The sequence below is a fragment of the Ambystoma mexicanum genome, chromosome 6p, assembly GCF_040938575.1.
Source record: "Ambystoma mexicanum isolate Mex_15411 chromosome 6p, UKY_AmexF1_1, whole genome shotgun sequence".
NCBI classification, from domain to species: Eukaryota; Metazoa; Chordata; class Amphibia; order Caudata; family Ambystomatidae; genus Ambystoma; species Ambystoma mexicanum.
Genome location: NC_090935.1, coordinates 381,516,268 through 381,535,083, shown reverse-complemented (window position 1 = coordinate 381,535,083; position 18,816 = coordinate 381,516,268). Strand labels below are relative to the sequence as shown.

General features: G+C 45.9%; 1 protein-coding gene across 3 annotated transcripts in view; it reads left to right on the top strand.

Moving 5' to 3' along the window:
- LIFR (LIF receptor subunit alpha) overlaps nt 1-18,816 on the top strand; it is a 624,070-nt gene that overhangs the window by 487,461 nt on the left and 117,793 nt on the right. For all 3 annotated transcript variants that reach the window (XM_069627155.1, XM_069627156.1, XM_069627157.1), the window contains exon 11: nt 1,207-1,352. In XM_069627155.1, coding sequence (XP_069483256.1) covers nt 1,207-1,352 — 146 coding nt within the window. The remainder of the gene's footprint in view (nt 1-1,206; nt 1,353-18,816) is intronic.

Here is an 18,816-nt window from a genome sequence, read left to right as displayed (position 1 = left end):
GTACGCGTTGGTGTAACAGAATTGCATAGGTAAGCCTACCACGCCTGCCCAGCGCTCCTTTAAAAACTCTTTGATGGAAGCACTGGAAAACAGTGTGATCAACCTCTCCAACCCTGCCACCTCTAACCTTGACAACAAGCCCTCAGACAAACCTGAAAGGAGTTCGCCAACACACCTGCTCCCCTTAAATGTGCATTGTTCAGATTCAAACGCTCCAGCCAGTGGTACACCCATGAGCTGTCAGACAACACTCGGTCTCAAATCTCACCTCCGGATCACCTCACCCTTAAGGCTTTACATACTCTGCGTCGGGTGCTCATCACAAAAGCCAAAGCATCCTACAAACACACAAATATTTCAGCAGCCTTAAATAGGAGCAATCCAGTTTGACAGTAACACATACAAGGCAACCCCCATCCGAACACCTGCCTACCTTCCTGACAAACGTACCCCCGCTGCTAGCAGACACTCCTCCAGGAGCCCGACCCTTTGCAAGACGTAAAAGAAAATCAGGCATGTAGGGAGAAAACCCGGAATCAGTCCTTCACCTGTTATGTCCCAGCATACTGGAATACCATCCCGCTTGGGATGAGGCCCTCTCCAATGCTCCTGCAGTTCAGAAAATACCTTTAGACCCTACTTTTTAGGGAACCTCCAAGTGTAACGTAGGATCCACTGTTCGGGGACTGTCTTGTAAAAGTACTCCTATTTTTCTCGAGCACACGTACAGTGCTCTGTTGCTCCTGAGCTAGGTCTGCACTACATAAAACACAAAAACAAATAGGCATGCTCCATGTTTTATTCATTCTTGATCTAAACTTGCCTCTGGTTTTCAGTCACTTGGGGGACATTAATGAAGTTTCCTTTAAAGTTTTTGATAATGTCTCAACCTTGTTGTGTATAATGGTGTTTCCAAACTATTCTCTAGGCTGTGAATGCTGGATAAGATATGACTACCAAATGTATTAGTTATCAATAAATGTATAGTCTTGGCACAGACACAGATTGAAGAGCAGGATTTCTTTGCTTTGAATTTTGTGTATGCTTTAACATACATCCTTAATGAGTTTAACATACTTTTACATTACTGCCGCACATCATACCCCTTTTTACAATGTCACCTTGCACAAGATAATTTTTCACCTTAAGGAATCGGAAAGATAACACAAGTTTTAATGTGTGTTCTGGTTTACATGTTCTTTTCAGTTCACCCTAAAGCTCCTCGAAACCTCGTTGTTTCTAATACAAGCCCAAGAAGCATCAATTTGTCTTGGTCTTTACCGGGGAACTTTACATCACTAAAACTCAACTGTCAAATTGAAACCAGCAACAAAAAAGAACAAACTGAACTGGTAAATATTTTCCTTTCAACATGGTAATGTACTTGTTTGTAAGAAGTGGAGTGGTTAGATCAGTGTAATCATTACAGAATGTAAGCGAATGTTACTGTTTAAACAGTCTGTAAAATAGTAAGTATATTACCGTTGTGTTCAATCTCACTCCCTTCAGAGTCCAGACTGATGGGGTGCTGTCACTGCTCTGGCTGCAAGAGAACCTGTTCGGACAATTGATTCATAGCAGACATGCCATAGACACATAAAGAGCAGAGTTGGGAAAGCATTTGCTGTCACTGGCTTGGCTTCTATAATCATCCACTAGCTCCATGTACTCCATTATTTTCTTCCACTACTCCCTACTGGGCTTAGTTTAAATAGCATGTGGTTGTAAAACTCCATCGTTTTTTATTTCTCTTAACAATCTACTGACCCTGTTTTAGCTGCCAGGCTACCAAGCGCAGCCCACGGCACTAGTTTGCCCCATTGATTAGCTACAGCAATGCCATTGGGCCTGTCCCAGCATTCCAAAGCTGAACCGCATTACCCTGTCAACCTCCGCCAGGCTGCAAAGCTTACAGTTCACTTCTTTAGGGTAAAGGTGGCCCTCTGTTTTGCGGTTGCACACTTGCTAGTAAAGATTTTTGTAGCACATTTCCCTCATGGATTTCTATCGGACACCTTTTCTTTTTGCTTGTTTTGAAATCTGTCCTGTCTTTGCTTCCCTTGCCTTTTTTGCTCATTCTTACGGGGGCAACTGACTAGTCCCTAACCCGGCCACTACTGAGAGACATTACCGCACCGGCCAACTATGAGTTGGGAGGAAAGTTGGAAGATTCACATCCAGCTATGAGCTGGAGGTAAATCTGTCACATTTCTGCCAATTTTCGGTGGAATTACCACAACAGAATTACCACTGCAGTAATTCCCTCAAAAATACCCCATTGAGTTCAAAGAGCTCAATACATGGGGAATTACACCACCACTCGTAATCCAGTGGTAATACTGCCAGACTAAGTGGTGTTAACAGTTTTGTGGTATTTTAGTGGATTTACTACCCAGACAACACCAAACTATTAATGAGACCCAATGTCTCTATGAATTCTTGTATTGCCACAATTTCACACATCACCTTACATTGAAGTGCAGTTAGGATGCTTAGTATCCTAATCTTTTTATATAATGGCCTTTTGGTTATTTTGGCAATGTGTTTAAGACAAGATGTGATAGTTTTACTTGTTTGTGTTATTTTACTTCTGTACTTTTGCCACAGATGGCTGCTAAAGGTGACTTGTCTGGTCTGGTCCGGACATGCCTTATATGGAAATCCCTTTTTGTAGGCTAAGGGGCATTTGTGTTTGCCAGAGGACTGGGCTGGGGTGGATTAGTGTCAATCCAATTCACTGGTGCCAGAAGGTTTGTTGCTGGGCAAATGTGATTACCAGTGGCTATCCAAAAATGGATAGCCGCTGTCTGTTTTGAATGGTACAGATTCTTACCCTTGGGATTTCTTCCAGCCTTAATCATGGATAAAAAGAGCACTCCTGCCACTGTTCGGTAGATAATCAGAACCAAGACTTATACGAAGATGAGCAGCTTGCTAACGACCAAGGACAACCCCTGCAGCTGACTAGCATCAACACCAGTGTTGTCTCAGTGAAGCCCTGCTTCTCTGTCTTGATCTCAAGAAGGTCTTTGTTGGTGCTTTGACCTCTGGACCAGTGGGAGCAACCAGTCTTTCCCCCCTTCTTGAGGATCTATGCCTGCTGAGCCTTTGGAAGTGTCCCTGCACTGACCAGCTCTCTCCTGAGCTATCCTACTGCAGCCGCCGCCGTTCTAAGCAGAGCCATGAAACTTGGCAGATCTTCAGCATGCACCACAGGTCGCCTGCTCCTGCATTTTTATGCCTCTCACTCCAGGGCAAGCTGTGCTGGGGCCGCTCGTGTGTTCACCGCTGTATGATCCCCGGTAGCCACGTGACCCTGGTATCCTTCATTGGGGTCTTGTTTTATTCATGTCCTTGAGGTGTCTCTCCCACAGAAGACTTCACTGGTCTACGTTTGGGCCTCCAACTGGAAGCTATCTGGAACTGATTCCCAAGTACTGTGACTGACTTAAACTAAATCCCATGAAACAGTGTTATTATAATTATTATGATTGGTTATTTATAACGCGCTTGATACCCAGAGGTTCCTAAGTGCGAACCAGGGGATCGAACCTGTATTGTTCCACAACGTCTTGCTTCCAAGGTAAACACGTCGTCCCTGAGCCATCCTCCCGAGACTCTCCTGTCAAGACGTCTATTGTACCGTGGGTATTTTATGGGTTATTTCATTGCAATATCTGATCTATGTAGATACATAGATGCTCAAAAACGGAATCATTTTCGATAACTGTTGGTTACTCTGGTGCATTGTATAAATGTTTATGAACCTTTGGGAGTGTAGAACACGGGTGTTGTTGAAGAAATCTTCATATGATGTGTGCTTGTTTTTTCTTGAATCAATTTATAGCAAAAATATTAAGTAGGTGTGTTATCACAACTGTCCCACCCATGCGCTGGGTTTATGATATCATGATTGTCTTTCAAAGATGGGAGCTTGTATGGAGAAATATTTTGATACTTTCAATTACGTGTGCCTAGTCATTTTATAGTTTCCAATTCAACTGTTTTATGAAAACTGGTGAGGGGATTACTGATATAAATTGACTTTTCACCTGGTATTTTACTTATTGACACTCCTCTGCTCTTTGAGTGCTTTCTGGATTTTTCAAAAAATATTGATTAGATCTCCTCGCATATTTCTCATTATTCACGAAAGATCTGGAAACTAGCCATGATACCACTGCCCTCTTGTATGATAAACCAGGTTTCTTATGACAGTAGGCCATATAACGTATGTATTTAATGATTGTATCACCCGCCTCTGCAAATACCTCAAACCAGTAACCTTATGCATGTATGTTGGTCTGCAAGCTAGTGCCCCGATGTTTCCGGCTTCGGTGTGGTATACAAATGGATAAATAAACCTGGCAAATCAAACCAGGCTCCTTAAGTAAATTTAGAATGGCATTAAATCAATGCACATTAGATTTGCTACTTTTAAGAATTTAAGCATTGGATAGTGTCAAACTTGAAATTGAAATCAATGGAAAGAAAAAATCATTGTCAAATGATTTATCGAAAGAACAATTTGCTGAAACATTAGCAGATATAAACAATCTTCCTGAGAAATACAAGAATGATGTTATTGAAACAAAACGTTCTACAGGATACACAGTTTGAGAGAGTATAAACATGGTTGGATGAGCAGTCTGAATAGCGTCAACAAGAATTTTATAAATGACGATCACGTCCGGAAGAGTGTAACAAAAATGGTAAATGCAGCACTTTTACAGATCCCGATTAAGAATCAGCACAAATGGCTCCTACCCCATCAAAAGGAAAACATTTTACAAATTCTTAAGAAAAAGATTCAACAAAAAAATGACAGAAAGATGGTTGAACAAATGAATCATGAGACAAATAAAATAATAATTATTAATATATCCAAGTATAATTTCCTCAAGTGTGAACAACATATTTTGAAAAAGGGCTGTAGTTTTGTATTGAATACTATCAATTTGACATTTGAATGTATGGTGGATATTCAGGTATTGAGACCTTTATGGTAGGCCCAATAGGAGGTTTCTGATTTTAGTGAGAGCGGAAGGGCGTTACAGCTCTTAGCACATTATTTTGGATGACCTGTATTTGATGTTGTGACTATCTGATCCTACAAAGAGGGTATTGCAGTAGTCTATCCTAGAAAGGAGGAGGGCTCTGGATATCGTGATGTCCGCAGACATTGATGAGTTTGGAAATGTGCTGCTGCATATGCGATCAAGTTAACCTGTCTGGTTAGGGAGAGGGAAGAGGCTAGGTAAACTCCAAAATTTTTTACTTTTTTTGATACCGTGATAGCATTCCTATCAATGATGAAGGATTTGTAGAGTTACAGAGTTTATTTAGCCGAGATTGTGATCCTATAAGGAGTACCTCGGTTTTCTCGTCATTTAAGCAGCGCCATGCTGTGCCATCCAGGCTTCAAGAGTTTGATAGGTTTTGTTCAACAGGTTGGAGTCACTATCGTAGGTACCTGTAATGGGGAAGAGGATTTGGGTATGAGCAGATCAGCATAGTTGGTGTTGGTGATACCCAAGTCATCCAGAAGATCAAAGAGTGGTTTAGTGAAAATGTTGTAAAGTGTATGGGAGACACAGGAGCCTTGGGGAACTCCATAGGTGACTGGGGCTGGAGTGGCAGCAGCTGTAGGGAGACAACCGCATGGTATGGTTAGACAGGAAGGATTCTATCCAGGTTATGGCTTTGGTGGAGAAGAAGGCGGCTGAGGAGAGGTGTCAGCAGAGGATTTAGTGATCCACAAGATCAAAGGTGGCTGAAAAGTCAAGTAAAAGAAGGAGTGCTAGTTTGCCATTATCTTTGTTCTCATCCATTTGGATTTTTAGGTCTACTATAGCGGATTCCGTACCGAGTCGTGGGCGGAATCTGGATTGGCGCAGTCCCAGGAGGTTGAGTTCCAAGTTTCTTTGGATTGGCAGGTAGGCTGCTCTATCCAGTATTTTCTATAAGTAAGGGTACTTTCGTAATAGGTGAATAGTTGGTAGGTGTATTAGGGTCTAGCGTGGTTTTCTTGAGGAGGACCCAGTTGCCCTTTAACTTTGCTGGTACAATACCTATTGAAGCAGACATGTTGATTAGTGAGGTGATAAAGGGGGCAAGCGCTGTTGCGCAATCGTTAATGATCGATGCAGGCCAAGTGTACCCTTGGCATCTGGAAGGCTTCAGAACTTTTATAATTTTATTGACTTCTGAGACTGTAACAGGAGTGAACTCCAAGAAATGGGTGGAGATCTGTGGTGGCATTAGGGAGTCTAACATTGTTTTTTTTCCTACAATTTTGGATTGTAGTAAGGCAATTTTGTCCAGAAGGGCCTTCTGGATATTCGAGCGCCAGATGGTGTCTTTCAGGCAACTGTCAGGGATAGGGGCGGGAGATTAGAGTTCTTTCAGGATGGCGAAGAGCTCTTTGGTACCTGAGTTAGCATTATCTATTCTCTCATTGTAGGTCGTACTTTTCGTTTGGAGAATGGGCTGTTTGTAGCTTTTTGAGGAGGCGGTGAAGTATTCTTTGTTGGCGACTGTAGGAAGTTTTTTCCAAGCGGTCTCAGCTGCTTTCTTACAAGCGTACAGCACTTTGAGGTGGGCTATAGGTTCAGGTTTGCGCATGCTCAACGGAACCATCTTGTTGATCGCTGCTGTGAGAGTTTGGTTGTAAAGTTCTACTCTAGTGGTAGGGTTATTACTGGAGAGTGTGTTGGTTGTTAGTGGTTGCAACAGCGGGAGTAAGTTGGCTACAGTGATGTTGGTGGTGTTTCTTGAAAGGGCAGATAGTGCTCGTTGAAGGGTGTCTTAATTTAGGGTGTTGAGATGGTGAAGATGACATTGTGGTCTGGCCACGGACAAAAGGTGTTTGAGAGAATGTTAATGTTGCTATTAATGTCTGCTTGCAAGTCTAGCATAAAACCTTTCTCATGTGTAGGGGTAGTGATGCGATGGGTGAAGCCTAGGGCTTCTATGGAGTTGGCAAGGGCGAGTGAATTATCGTCGGTGGGGTAGTTGAGACCCAGATTCATATCGCCCAGGAGGATGATTCTGGAGGAAGGTTTTATGCTTGTTGAGAACAGTTGCATGATGTCTTCCTCGAAAGATTACAGTGGGCCTTGGGGTCTGTAGATAAGGTGGAGGGTAAGGGTCACTGTGGAGGAGAGGGCTATTTTGATGGAAAGCAATTCAACTGGGGGAAGCAAGTAAGGTTGGGGCTTTCTCTGATGGAAAGTAAGTTTTTAGCTATAAAAGCTACGCCTCCTCCTTTGGTGCCTTGTCTGTCTTTCCTACAGATGGTATAGCTGTCTGGAATGGCTAGGGACGTGGCTGGGCCAGCAGCTGTGTGAAGCCCCATTTCAGTGATGGCTATAAAGTCAAGGTTGTTGGTGGTGATAAGATATGATATTTTATTTGTATCGTGCTCATACACACGTTTCAGAGCGTGACGAGGCAAGGGAGGGGAACAAGGGAGGACAAAACAACGATCTTACTAGGCCCAGTGATATGGAGAACGTGCAAGTGCAGGGACGAAGGAAGGAGGAAAGTGCAAGAGAGAGGGGAGAGGTGGAAAGTGCTGAGCAAGGGATAAAAACAACAACTGGTGGGCCAGCCAGCAGGATGGCAAGTGCAGTTTAAATCGCAGACAAGGGTTGTCTGATAAGTGCAGGTAAGGGGACTGAAGGGTTACAGATATAGACCCAAGTGCAAGGGTTGCCAGAAGGCAGTGTAGGTATGTGGCATGGTGGGCAGGGTCCTGGGCCCGAAATCAGAGGGTAGCCAGGTGCACGGTGACGAAGCAGAAAAATCAGCAGGGGAGAGGAAGAGCGAAGGCAGAAGCAAAGAGGAAGGTCTTGAGGTGATACCGGAGGTGATTCTCCTCAAGTTTCAGAGTGGCAGGGAGGCTGTTCCAGAGGGAGGCCCTAGCCGAGGAAAGAGTTCTACCCCCAACTTGTTGCTTGGAGAAGCGACGGACCCTGAGGGAGGTGGAGGAGCGAAGAGCATGAGTGGGAAGGTATTTTAGGGGGGAGAGTTGAAGGGATTTTGGACCCAGGCCCCAGAAAGCCTTGTGGACAATGCAGAGGGTCTTGAATGTAACCCTTGCAGCCACAGGGAGCCAATGAAGGCCTGATGAGATTTCAGGGCTGGAGAGATAAGATCCCATGGCTTGAGGCCAAGGACAAGAAGCAGGCAGATTGAGAAAGAGGCTGTTGCAGTAGTCCAGCCTAGAGAGAACCAGAGCTCTAGATACAGTAAGCTTCTGGGGGAAGGAGAGGAGAGGAATGGAAGAATACCTCTGAGGAGGTGCAGTTGATAGTTTGACTTCTTACAGATATGAGGAGAAAAGGAGAGTGTGGAACCGAAGATGACCCAGAGGATCTCACAGGTGGGAGCAGGAAGAGGGCCAAGCGAGGCTGGCCAGAGAGTGACAGGAGAGGAAGGTGCAGGTGTGCCGATGAGGAGAAACTCCGTCTTACTGGCATTAAGGCAGAGATCATTGGTGACACACCACTGAAGGATGGCAGACACAGTCCGAGATGAGGGAGGGGGAAGAGGTGGCGGAAGGAGCCTGAAAAACGAGCTGAGTGTCATCTGCATAGCACTGAAAGTTGGAGCAAAAAATGGCAATGCAGTGGGATAGGGGTGTCAGGTATTGGTTGAACAGCCATGGAGAGAGGTTAGACCCCTGGGGAACACCACAAGTAGAGAGTGAGATGGAGGAAAGGAAGGACCCAAGTTGGACCTGAGAGGGTTGATCAGAAAGGAAAGAAGTTATCCAGGCCAGGGCCTGATTGATGATGCCCAGGTTATCACGGAGACGGTTGAGCAGGATGGCATGGTTGACCATGTCACAGGCAGAAGAGAAATCGAGTAGGATGAGGACAGAAGGGCTGTTAAAGTCAAGGTTGGAGAGCAGGTCTTCACAGATTATCAGGAGAGCAGTTTCCGTGCTGCTGGCTGCACTGAAGCCAGACTGATGGTCATGGAGGCAACCAACAGAGTTGTGTGAAGATTAAGCTGGGAGATGGCCAGCTTTTCCAAGAGTTTGCCCAGGGAAGGAGTGTTAGAAATCAGGCGATAGTTAGCCGGGCAAGCAGTGTTGGCTGTGGGTTTTCTGAGATGAGAGTGTGCAAGAGAGTGCTTCAGAGCAGAGGGGATGACTCAAGAGGCAAAGCAATGGTTACAGATGTCAGCCACAGTCGGAGCAAGGGTGTCAATGTGGTCCTTGAAGGTTTTGGACGAACAGGGATGAACCTGTTTTGATGAGACTTTCATAGATCGGACTTGTCTGGACATTTCGTCGGGGAAGTACAGACGAAACTGAGAAGGAGGGAGGAGAGGTGGCTGCAGTGGGGCCAGAGGAAATGGAGAGAGAAGGGCAAGGGGAGAAGAGGATGAGAGGGAGGACAAGATGCCCTGGGCTTTTGAGCTGAAATGAGAGTCCAGGGCCATGCAAAGGGCCTAGGAGAGGTAGAGACTGCAGCAGGGTTGGCCAGCTCCTTGCAGATTTAAAGAGTTTGGCTGGGTTGTTGGATGTTGCAGAGACCCAGGCTTGGATATGGGCTCTCTTCTTGGTGCGGACAAGGAGCCGGTATTGCCTTTGGAGCAGATGGTAGGCCAGTTTGTCAGAGGATGCACAAGAAGGTCGCCATTTCCTCTCAGCCACCCTACACTTGCGTTTAAGGGTAACTAGGTCAGAGTCGTACCAAGAGTTGCACTTTGCTTTGGACTTCAAGCGGATCCTGATAACAGGGTCAAGAACATCAAGAGTATCAGAGATGGAGGAGTAGAGCGTGGAAAGGGCTGTTTCTGGATGTGAGTCAGCCTGAGGTAGAGGAGGGGGGAGAGAAAGTGGTAGCGAAAGCCTCAACTGACACACGCTTCATGGGTCGGATGACCGAGAAGATAGGTGGAAGTATTGGCGTTGGCTTGGCCTGAGGGGTAGTGAGGGAGAGATGGGAGGAAAGGAGAGATTGATCACTCCAGGAGAGAGCCGTCATGAAAGAGTCCAGATGAGGAACAGGAAGCATTCAAGATGTATGTCGACGTCTCCAAGTTGAGTGGTCAAGGCCAGGAAGGAGGAGGAGAAGAGGTCTGCCCACTGAGAGAGGAAGGAAGTGGTCTGACCAGGTGGCTGATAGATATTAGCCACACTAAGAGAGTGGCCAGGTGATAAAGAAAGCCTACCGACAATGCATTCAAAAGAGGAGTAGGCCTGCATAGGAATAACAGAGGCAGGAATCCACTCTGCGAAGATCAAGGCTAAACCACCTTCGGAGCGGTTGGGTCTTGGTGCGAAGAGGATCTGGTAGACATCAGTGAGGAGAATGTCAAAGCTCGTGACAGAGCTGGCTGTGAACCATGTCTCCGTGAGCCCAAGGACATCAAGGTCCACTTCTTCCAGGAGGCGGCAGATGTCAGAAGAGTGTTTGACAGCTGACAGAGAATTGAGAGTGGCAATATGCAGAAGGTTGCCATCCTTGAAGGACTTCTGAGAAGGGGTACAAATCGGAGGAACTCCCTGCGGAGGTGTAGAAGGAGCCTGGGGGCGAAGAGGAAGGAGGAGAGGGCAATGTAGCCAAGGAGGAGGCAGAGGGGGGAGGCAAGGAAGCTGAAGAAGGGAAAGACGGGACAGAAGGAGAAGAAAGGAAATTCATGAGGCGTGGGAAGCATCTGTTAAAGAGAAGGTTGGCCTTAGGACCTTGGACCATAACGGTGCCATTAAGGTAGACATTAATGATGACCTTAGAGGATTGAAAGGGGTCCAGGAGTACCTCCCAACGGGTGCCACCATTAATGGGTGAGGCAAAGAAAGGAGAGAGCACAGAGACCATATGAGGAGTCAAAGGTCTGGCGAAGTAACGACAAAGATGATGTCGGTGAGGATCTGTCTGGAGGAAGCGCTGGAGTAGGTGTCAGCGATAGGGAAACAAGGGTTCGAGGCCAAGATATCCTTTTTGAACTTCTTTCCGCCAGACTTGGTGAGAATGGTAGGATAGTCAATGGAGAAGCAGTTAGAAACCATTGGAGAGACAGAGAGTGCCATAGGTGTCGGGGGGAGGGGGAAAAAGAGAGAGTAGCAGATGAAAGGGTTGGGGTAGACAGGGTGTGGGGGAAAAGCATGAAGGGGTAGCACAGGGTGGTCACTGAACACAGCTATAGTTCAAAACAGCAGCAAATGTTACTAACAGCTAGGTTCAAAACAGCAGCAAATGTTGTAAACACAGTCCCTTCACAGGCCATAAGTGTGGGAAAAAGGGTGAGATTGGGTAAAGGTGGAAAAATTCAGGGGTGTAGAATGATGGGATAGGGGTGACTAACCAATGGTTGTAGAGGTGATAGTGTGAAGGTAGTTCAGGGTTCCAGGAAAAAGTTAGAGCACCATCCTCTAGGTGCATAGAAAGGGTCCAGGGAGACCTCATGCACCGAACCAGCAGAGGTTAGGGAGCAGACAGGGGCTTTAGGAGTGGGCCTTGAGAGGAGGGTCGGCCAAGCCTGTCGTCTTTCCAATAGGCCAGTATGGTGATGACCTCACCCAGTCAGAGGCCGCTGCAACAGGAACTCAGATGCTCAATGTGAGAGCCGCCATCTTGGAATGGCCAGCTCTAAACAAGCAAAGACATAAGTAAAGTACTTCTAAAGATCTAACGGGTGCTCGCTGCACTGCTTCTTATCAATTTTGCTTGTCTTTTCAGAAAATGCTGAAAACGTTGGTTATGGCAAGCAGGGGGTATTTCTTTTCATTTGAACCCGCAAACGTGCACACTGTTGTAAGAGCCCAGGGCGGGGGGGGGTATTACCTTAGCTCTATTGATGTTGCTGTGTCATTTCAAAAGAAAGGAAGAACGCGCAAACAGCTGTAGAAGCCCTGGTTCCGGTGATGATTCAAAGAGCTCCCGGTGGGCAGGGAGAAACGCTGCAGCAGTCCTGCCGCTGCAAACTTCTGAGGAGGCAGGGATAGAATACTGAGATGTCTAGAGCATGGGCTAAGAGGAATCTTGTGTTGATAAGTGCTCCCTTGAGGGTCAAAGTTGTTACATCTAGATGAATGTCGTCGGTGAAGGAGGGTTTATGTGGTATAATGGGTGGTAGTGGGGGGTCAGTGATTCCCGAGTGTCTTTGACCTTGGCCCATGTATAGATAGTGGGCATAGGGGTGCAACTGGCAATCGGTATTGCTAGGTTTGGAACATGTCTAGTGCGGGTGTTTGTGAGGGTGGCAGTCGACTTAGTCAACATGGTTTGGCGTGTGGGGATTGTTGCATGCAGCATTGGGGGATACAGTGGCAGTAGGCTTTATGTGAATGTCAGCAGTGGCATTTGGGGCAACAATATTCAAAATACATTTAGTTGCAGTGGCGGCAGTATTGAGTATGCATTTGGTAGCAATAGCACTTGTGCAACAGTATTCAAAATACATTGATTTGCAGTGGCAACAGTATTCGGTATGCATTTGGTAGCAATTGAACTTGGGGCAACAGTATTCAAAATACATTTAGTAGCAGTGGCAGCAAGGTGCTTCTGAAGTCAGCAAAAGGAAAGCTAGTGTCAACTGCATTTCAGTGGTAACCAGTTTTTCCATTTGTATTTGAGCACTGCGGCCAGTATCAACAAACGGGTGGCCTGATAACTCAATGAGTTTTTGGTACTGCAGTGATATCTTTGAGGCGTTATGACTTGATGTCCTGATGAACAGCTCATCATATGTGAAGTGGAATCTTGGATGCAGATGTCTTGATTACATTGTGGGAAGCTTAGAACCAGGATGGCTTGGCTGGATTCCTGTGGTAGATCAACATGTGTATGTGACAGATGGGATGGTGGGGTGGAATAGCCTGAGACTTTTTTTTCCTTTTAATTCTAAAATGATGCAGATAATTCTGTTTCTGAAAATTAGTTCTGCTAATCGTGCCCCAATTTCATAATGCTCCTTGCCAAAAAGCATATTGCTTTCACGTACTTTGTTGTGACAGTCTACTGACATCCCCAGCCACTGCCATGCAGTGGGTATAGGGCAGGTTTAAAGATCACATGTACATTCCTATACACAACTGCTGGATGATAATTGTGTAGCCCATCAGTCTGGTGGCAGCTGATAAAAACCAAATCTCGTTGGATCTATGTAATTACTGCGCTGCCCGTAATGTCGATCACGAATATGTCGACCTCCATTACGGCGCAGTGATCACATCACATAGATCACTTGTCGCCTGAATCCCCCTACGCGCTCTGCCCCACTCAACACAGTTATCGTCTTAGCGGCACAGAATTGTGCTGCTGACTCGCCTCTATTCCCTGTGGCGTCAGTTCCCACCCACTGGGTCAGAGCTGGTGCCACAGGGTCCTTTCTTTCTTAAACTATGCCCCCCGCTCTCCATGTAAATGAAGCAGGGGATGCCCCCTGACACCATTACATGGACAGAGGAAGGCGGGGGTCCAAGCAACTCCCACTTGCCTTAGTCTGAGTAATGGGGGTCGGGATTTTGGGACTGCGCAAAGGCACATTTTTCGTACCGGGCGACATTTTTAAGTCGCAACTGGATTTGACATGGTGACTGCCAAGATTACAAATGTATACAACCTGCAGCATTTCAGCCCCTCTCCACTCCCTCCAGGGGTCCATTTGGAGTGACTGCTGTCTAGCCAAGGCCTGGCTGCCTCTGTAGACTACTACCCGAGGATCTGACTACTCGAAGAGGCAGTCCTGCAAGTACTCTCTGGCAACTTACATAGCTGGGAAGGGCAGAATAAGGACTCAACGTATTCATTGGGACCCTGAACTTGGTCTCTGTGCACTCCAGGGGCAAAGGAACTGTTCCCACCTCAAACCTGCTTGTGAGTTACACCGACCTGGACACCACCTGCCTGTCCCAAGGTTCTTCGTGCCCAGTGCCATTGCTGCTTGTGAACAGCACTGTGTGTTGGACCCAATTGATCTGCTCACCTTGTTGTAGTGCTTCTGTCCCTCTCTTCTGCCGTAAGTGCCAGAGTGGCATTCATGGCCCACTCCTTACCAAAGACCATCAGAGTGAATTATTTGAACACTGCTTCTGACATTCTTGCCTCTCTGCCTCCTGTCTTCTGACTTAGCCATAGTGCTTCCATCCTTTAAGGAGTCCAACAGCCATCCATGGAAGCCCTTCTCTTTAACCCACCATGAAATAGAAATGTAGACAGAAGTCTCCCACATAGAGTTCCAGCAATGGCGTGGTACCTGAAATTATGAAATAGCCATCTAAGCATGTATTTAGAGGAAGCAATGTAGAAGCAATAACACTGCTACTCTCCCTAGGTATATTCTTACAGAGTGGGCAAGATTCACGCTGTGCTCCCAGATTACTAGCAAGTAGAGCTTGTGAACATGAACAAGAGTGCAGCCACCATCAAGGGCACTCGCTCACAGTGAAGCAAGAGGCTGATGATGGACATAGTGTGGGGAGAGTCAAGTTACTGGTTGTACAGATTAGTGTGGGATTACACAGCCGCCATAGCGAACTTGCTGATTCAAAGATGGTGATCATTGTGTTTTGACCTGGGCCAATGTAAACATCAATCAAGCTCTCAAAATGAGTAATTATGAAACACTCAAGACATGAAACTGATGAGGAGTGCAAAAATAAAAGAAAAGAGGTGGGACCACAAAGCCCTGTCAAATCCAATGTCCCGGTGCTAATGGGGAAATGAACCAACGGATTACAGAGTTTGTTGGGGAAATCAAAAATAGCCCCACCGTATAAAAAGAACCACTAGCAACCTTGCATTGCAAGAGTTGGAACGATGTTCCATAGAATTGTGTTTACACAGAGGGTAGCAGGAGAAGAGGAGAACAGGTGGCCAAGCCGGCTAGACCCTGAGCAGATTACGAATGAAGGAGAATTGGGTTTAAGAAGCCTAGTGGGGGTCTAGCTCAGACATTGGTGCAAATTCCAGAAACCTCCCGAACAGAACAAGAAGTGCTGTATCCTGCTGGGTTGGAAACTAGTGGGATCTGGAGAGCTGAGAAGCCCATCTGAGCCTGTCATATTCTGAAGCCCAGGAGGGTGACCATTGGTTGGTGTGTGAAAATAACTGCAGTATGAAAAGCATCCAGGTGGGCAGGTTCATTCCTGCTGGCCATTGTCGGTGTGCTCTGGGCAAGAGAAGGAGTTGCGTCTTGGCCCAATAGGAATGTGCGAGAATAGCATCTGCAGATTACACAAGGGTGTTTAATCTTCCAGAGCAACTGTCCAATCAAAGAATGGAGAATGCTTGGGTGCTTTAAATACCTTGACACTGTAAGTACACAGAAGGATGCTCTCCGGGTGTGACATTCCTGAAGTGTTTGATAAAATAGGGAAACTAACATTACCTGAAGGTACTGTCCCCCTCTTACCGATGTCGGTCTCCCTCCTGTTCCGTACAAAGTCTTCAGTCATCTTCGGTACCGGTCCCATCTGTGATATGGAGAGAACACGAGTCTGTTGAGACCTCGGGTGAATCCTGCAGCAGAGTACACAGGTATTCACCAGGTGATGTATACCCAGACACCGGACGCAGGCATGATGGGGATCGGCTGCAGAGAACTGCTTCCGACAACGGATGCACTGTTTAAATCCTGTAATAGTGCTAGGATGGTGGAGTAAATAACTCTCTGTAGAGGACAGAAGGTCCAAGTAGAAGGTACGTGTTTCAGCACTGGCCTTCAGTACCCATGGGAAGACAGCCTCCTCAGGTCTGGGGTCTTCACAGGACTGTTTAGGAAGAACCTGTGGTGTTTTCACCTGAGAGTACCTCTGGGTGGGAAAACACTAGTACCTCCAGATGGGAAAGTGTTATTACCGCCAGGTGGCAAAGGCTCTGAAAAGATCCACCCGATACCGGAAGATTTGTTTACACCAGACAAAATTGTTACGGTACTGGGGGAAAACCTCTAATGCCTCGGTAATCCGAACAGGCAACGGTTCCTTCAGAGAGGCGCACAGCTCCGGGGTTGACTCGGTACCTTCCGATTCCCCTGTATCTGCTGTAGCCACGGCAGCTACTGCAAGTAAATCTTCCAGTACTTTGGTACCGAAAGATAACATCTTATCCTCGGTTACCGCAGTTGAGCCCTCAAGCTCCCCGGTACCGAAGAAGACGCATACGTCCTTTCACAAGAGGCATAAACATTTTCACTCGAGATCCAGTCCAGTACCGACTTCTCCAAAGAAGCACGAGCGGAAAAAATCGCTGGTTGTCTCTATCTCTGATTCGGTTCCGGAGGGTCAGAAAGATTATTCCATTCTCGTTTCTGATTCTGAAGACTTTGATTCTTCAAAAGTTTTTTCAGTTCCTACGGAAGAATTATTCAGTACTCCTGTGAGAGTGATTTCTCCTCAAATGTTGCCACAATTTTCTCCTCGGCCTGAGGACAATTTGGCTCAACCAACTCCAGTCCCAGGATCTCAATCGGGACCACAGCGGGCTTTAACTAATTTTTAAGTGCTTAGGCTTGTGGTTTTTAACTTTTATAATCCAAGCCATCAGTCTACCAGTATTGACTCTTCTACATCGCCTTTTAGATTACAAGAGCCCCAACCTAATCCTTCACAAATGGCAGATGACATGACCAATACGGAAACCATGCTCTCTGAGCCTTTCTTAGAAGTTTTGGCTGAACGCGTTACAGACAAAATGTCTTCTAATATACCTCCTCAGCGAACATTTCCCACTGATCCAACTCCTGTGCCAATTGCTGTGTCAGTGGAGAATGAGGATGCAGCGCCTCCATCCAAGAAAAAGGTTTCCAAGAATACTGACACCGATACAGATGACACAGCTCAGTCACCATCTAAGGTGTTTCATGAGATTGTAGCAAAAGCCATGCAGGCCTTGGAAATCATTCCTAAAGATAAACCTGAAATGGCTGGTGTTTTTGGCAAACTGCCATCTCAGCAGTCTAGAAATCTGCTTCACATGGAACTATCTGTCCTAGAGCAAGAATTAGCACGCTGGGGAAAACCTCATTCGGATTCTCACATCTCAAAAGCTTTAGACACCAAGTATGAAGTACCTAAGGAAGAGCCTTTCGTACCTTTGTGGGACATCTTCCAACACAATCTGTTGTATTTTCAGCTGCCCTAGTCACCAAGGGAAAGGCCCTTCTCCAACTTCATCTTATGTTCTAGATAGGAATGCAAAGGACTGGGAGGCTCAAGGTAAAAAAATCTTACACTAATGCTACCCTGCAACTCAGGCAAGTTAATACTGCTACAGTTTCAGCAGGATTTCATATCCTTAATTGGGAGAACCTGGAGCGCTTTACTAATCTGCTCCCTCAGGAGGCCTCTGATGAGTTTTCCTTTTGGATCTCAGAAGTCAGAGAAGCAGCTATCCAACAGCTTCAAGTTAAGGATCTCACTGATACAACAGCAAGAGCAGTCGCTAATACAATCTGCATTCATAGACATGCCTACTTATCAGCCACTTCTCTACACCACGATATTCAAGAGAAAGTTCTCGACCTTCCTTTTGACGCCAAAACTCTTTTTGATCCCTCCACTGATGAGGTCCTTCAAAAATGTAAAGCCAGTGTCACGGCTGCTGAAACTCTTGGCTCAATTACGGCGAAACAACCGTATAACCAAAACATAAAATCTTTCAAACCACGTCCTCAAGATAATAGTGGTCCTTCTAAATCCACAAAATCTTATTACTCTTCCAAGAAGAGAAGATACAGACCTAAATCAAAGTCGGAGTCCACCCTTTCTTCAAATTCTTCGCAAGATCAAAAGAAGTCTATTTGACTTCCACCCAGGGATGGACTTATCTTCAGCTCCAATTATTATCAAGGAGCATACATCCCCGGTAGCAAGAAGGATTTACAACCTTCTTCCTCATTGGGAGAGCATCACTGAAGTGGAATGGGCTTTAAATATTATGCAACGCGGTTACCGTCTTGTCCTTCCTGCTAGTCTACCATCCTCTCCGCCGAAGTTCCAAAAATCATCCTCTGAGCTCCTGGTAGATATCCAAAAACTCCTGTCCTTGGGAGTGAAAGAACTGGTCCCTCAAGAGGAACTATGTCAGGTGTTTTATTCCTGTTACTTTTAATCCTGAAGAAAAACATTGGGATTCGCCCAATTCAAGATCTCTCAGATCTCAACCAGTGTCTGTTATTCGAAAACTACCATATGGTTACCATTCCTCAGATTCTAACCTCTCTCCACCGCAACTATTGGATGGCATCTATAGATCTACAAGATGCTTATTTTCACATTCCCATCTTCAAAGATCACTGCCAATTCCTGAGGTTCTCCATCTCATTACCAGTGCACATGTCTGCCCTTCGGACTCAATTCTGCACCCATGGTAGTCACAAAAATTCTGGGAACAGTAGCAACTTGCCTTTGGTTAAGGACAGTACATCTATATGCATACCTAGGCGACTGGCTTCTTAAGGCCCAGTCTGAAGAGGAATTGCTTCAAAAGATACAATTAACATGCCACACTTTTTTCAACCTAGGGTTTTCGATTAATTTGGCAAAATCCAAACTCATCCCTTTGCAAAGGTTCCAATTTCTAGGAGCAGTAATAGATACTACTTTACAGAAAGCCTTCCCAACCCCGTGAAGGGTGGTAGCAATTCAGCAAGCCATCTCAGTGTTGCAAACACATAAGCTTCTTGGGGTTTCAAAGACTCTTGGGTCTAATGTCCTTTTGTATAAATCTAGTTCCCTTTGCAAGGCTTTGTATGAGAGCAGTTCAGTGACATCTACCTGTAACTGGAACCAACTACTGCACTCTCAGGAACTAAAGATTCAAATTCCAAAACAAGTTCAGGACTCTCTAACATGGT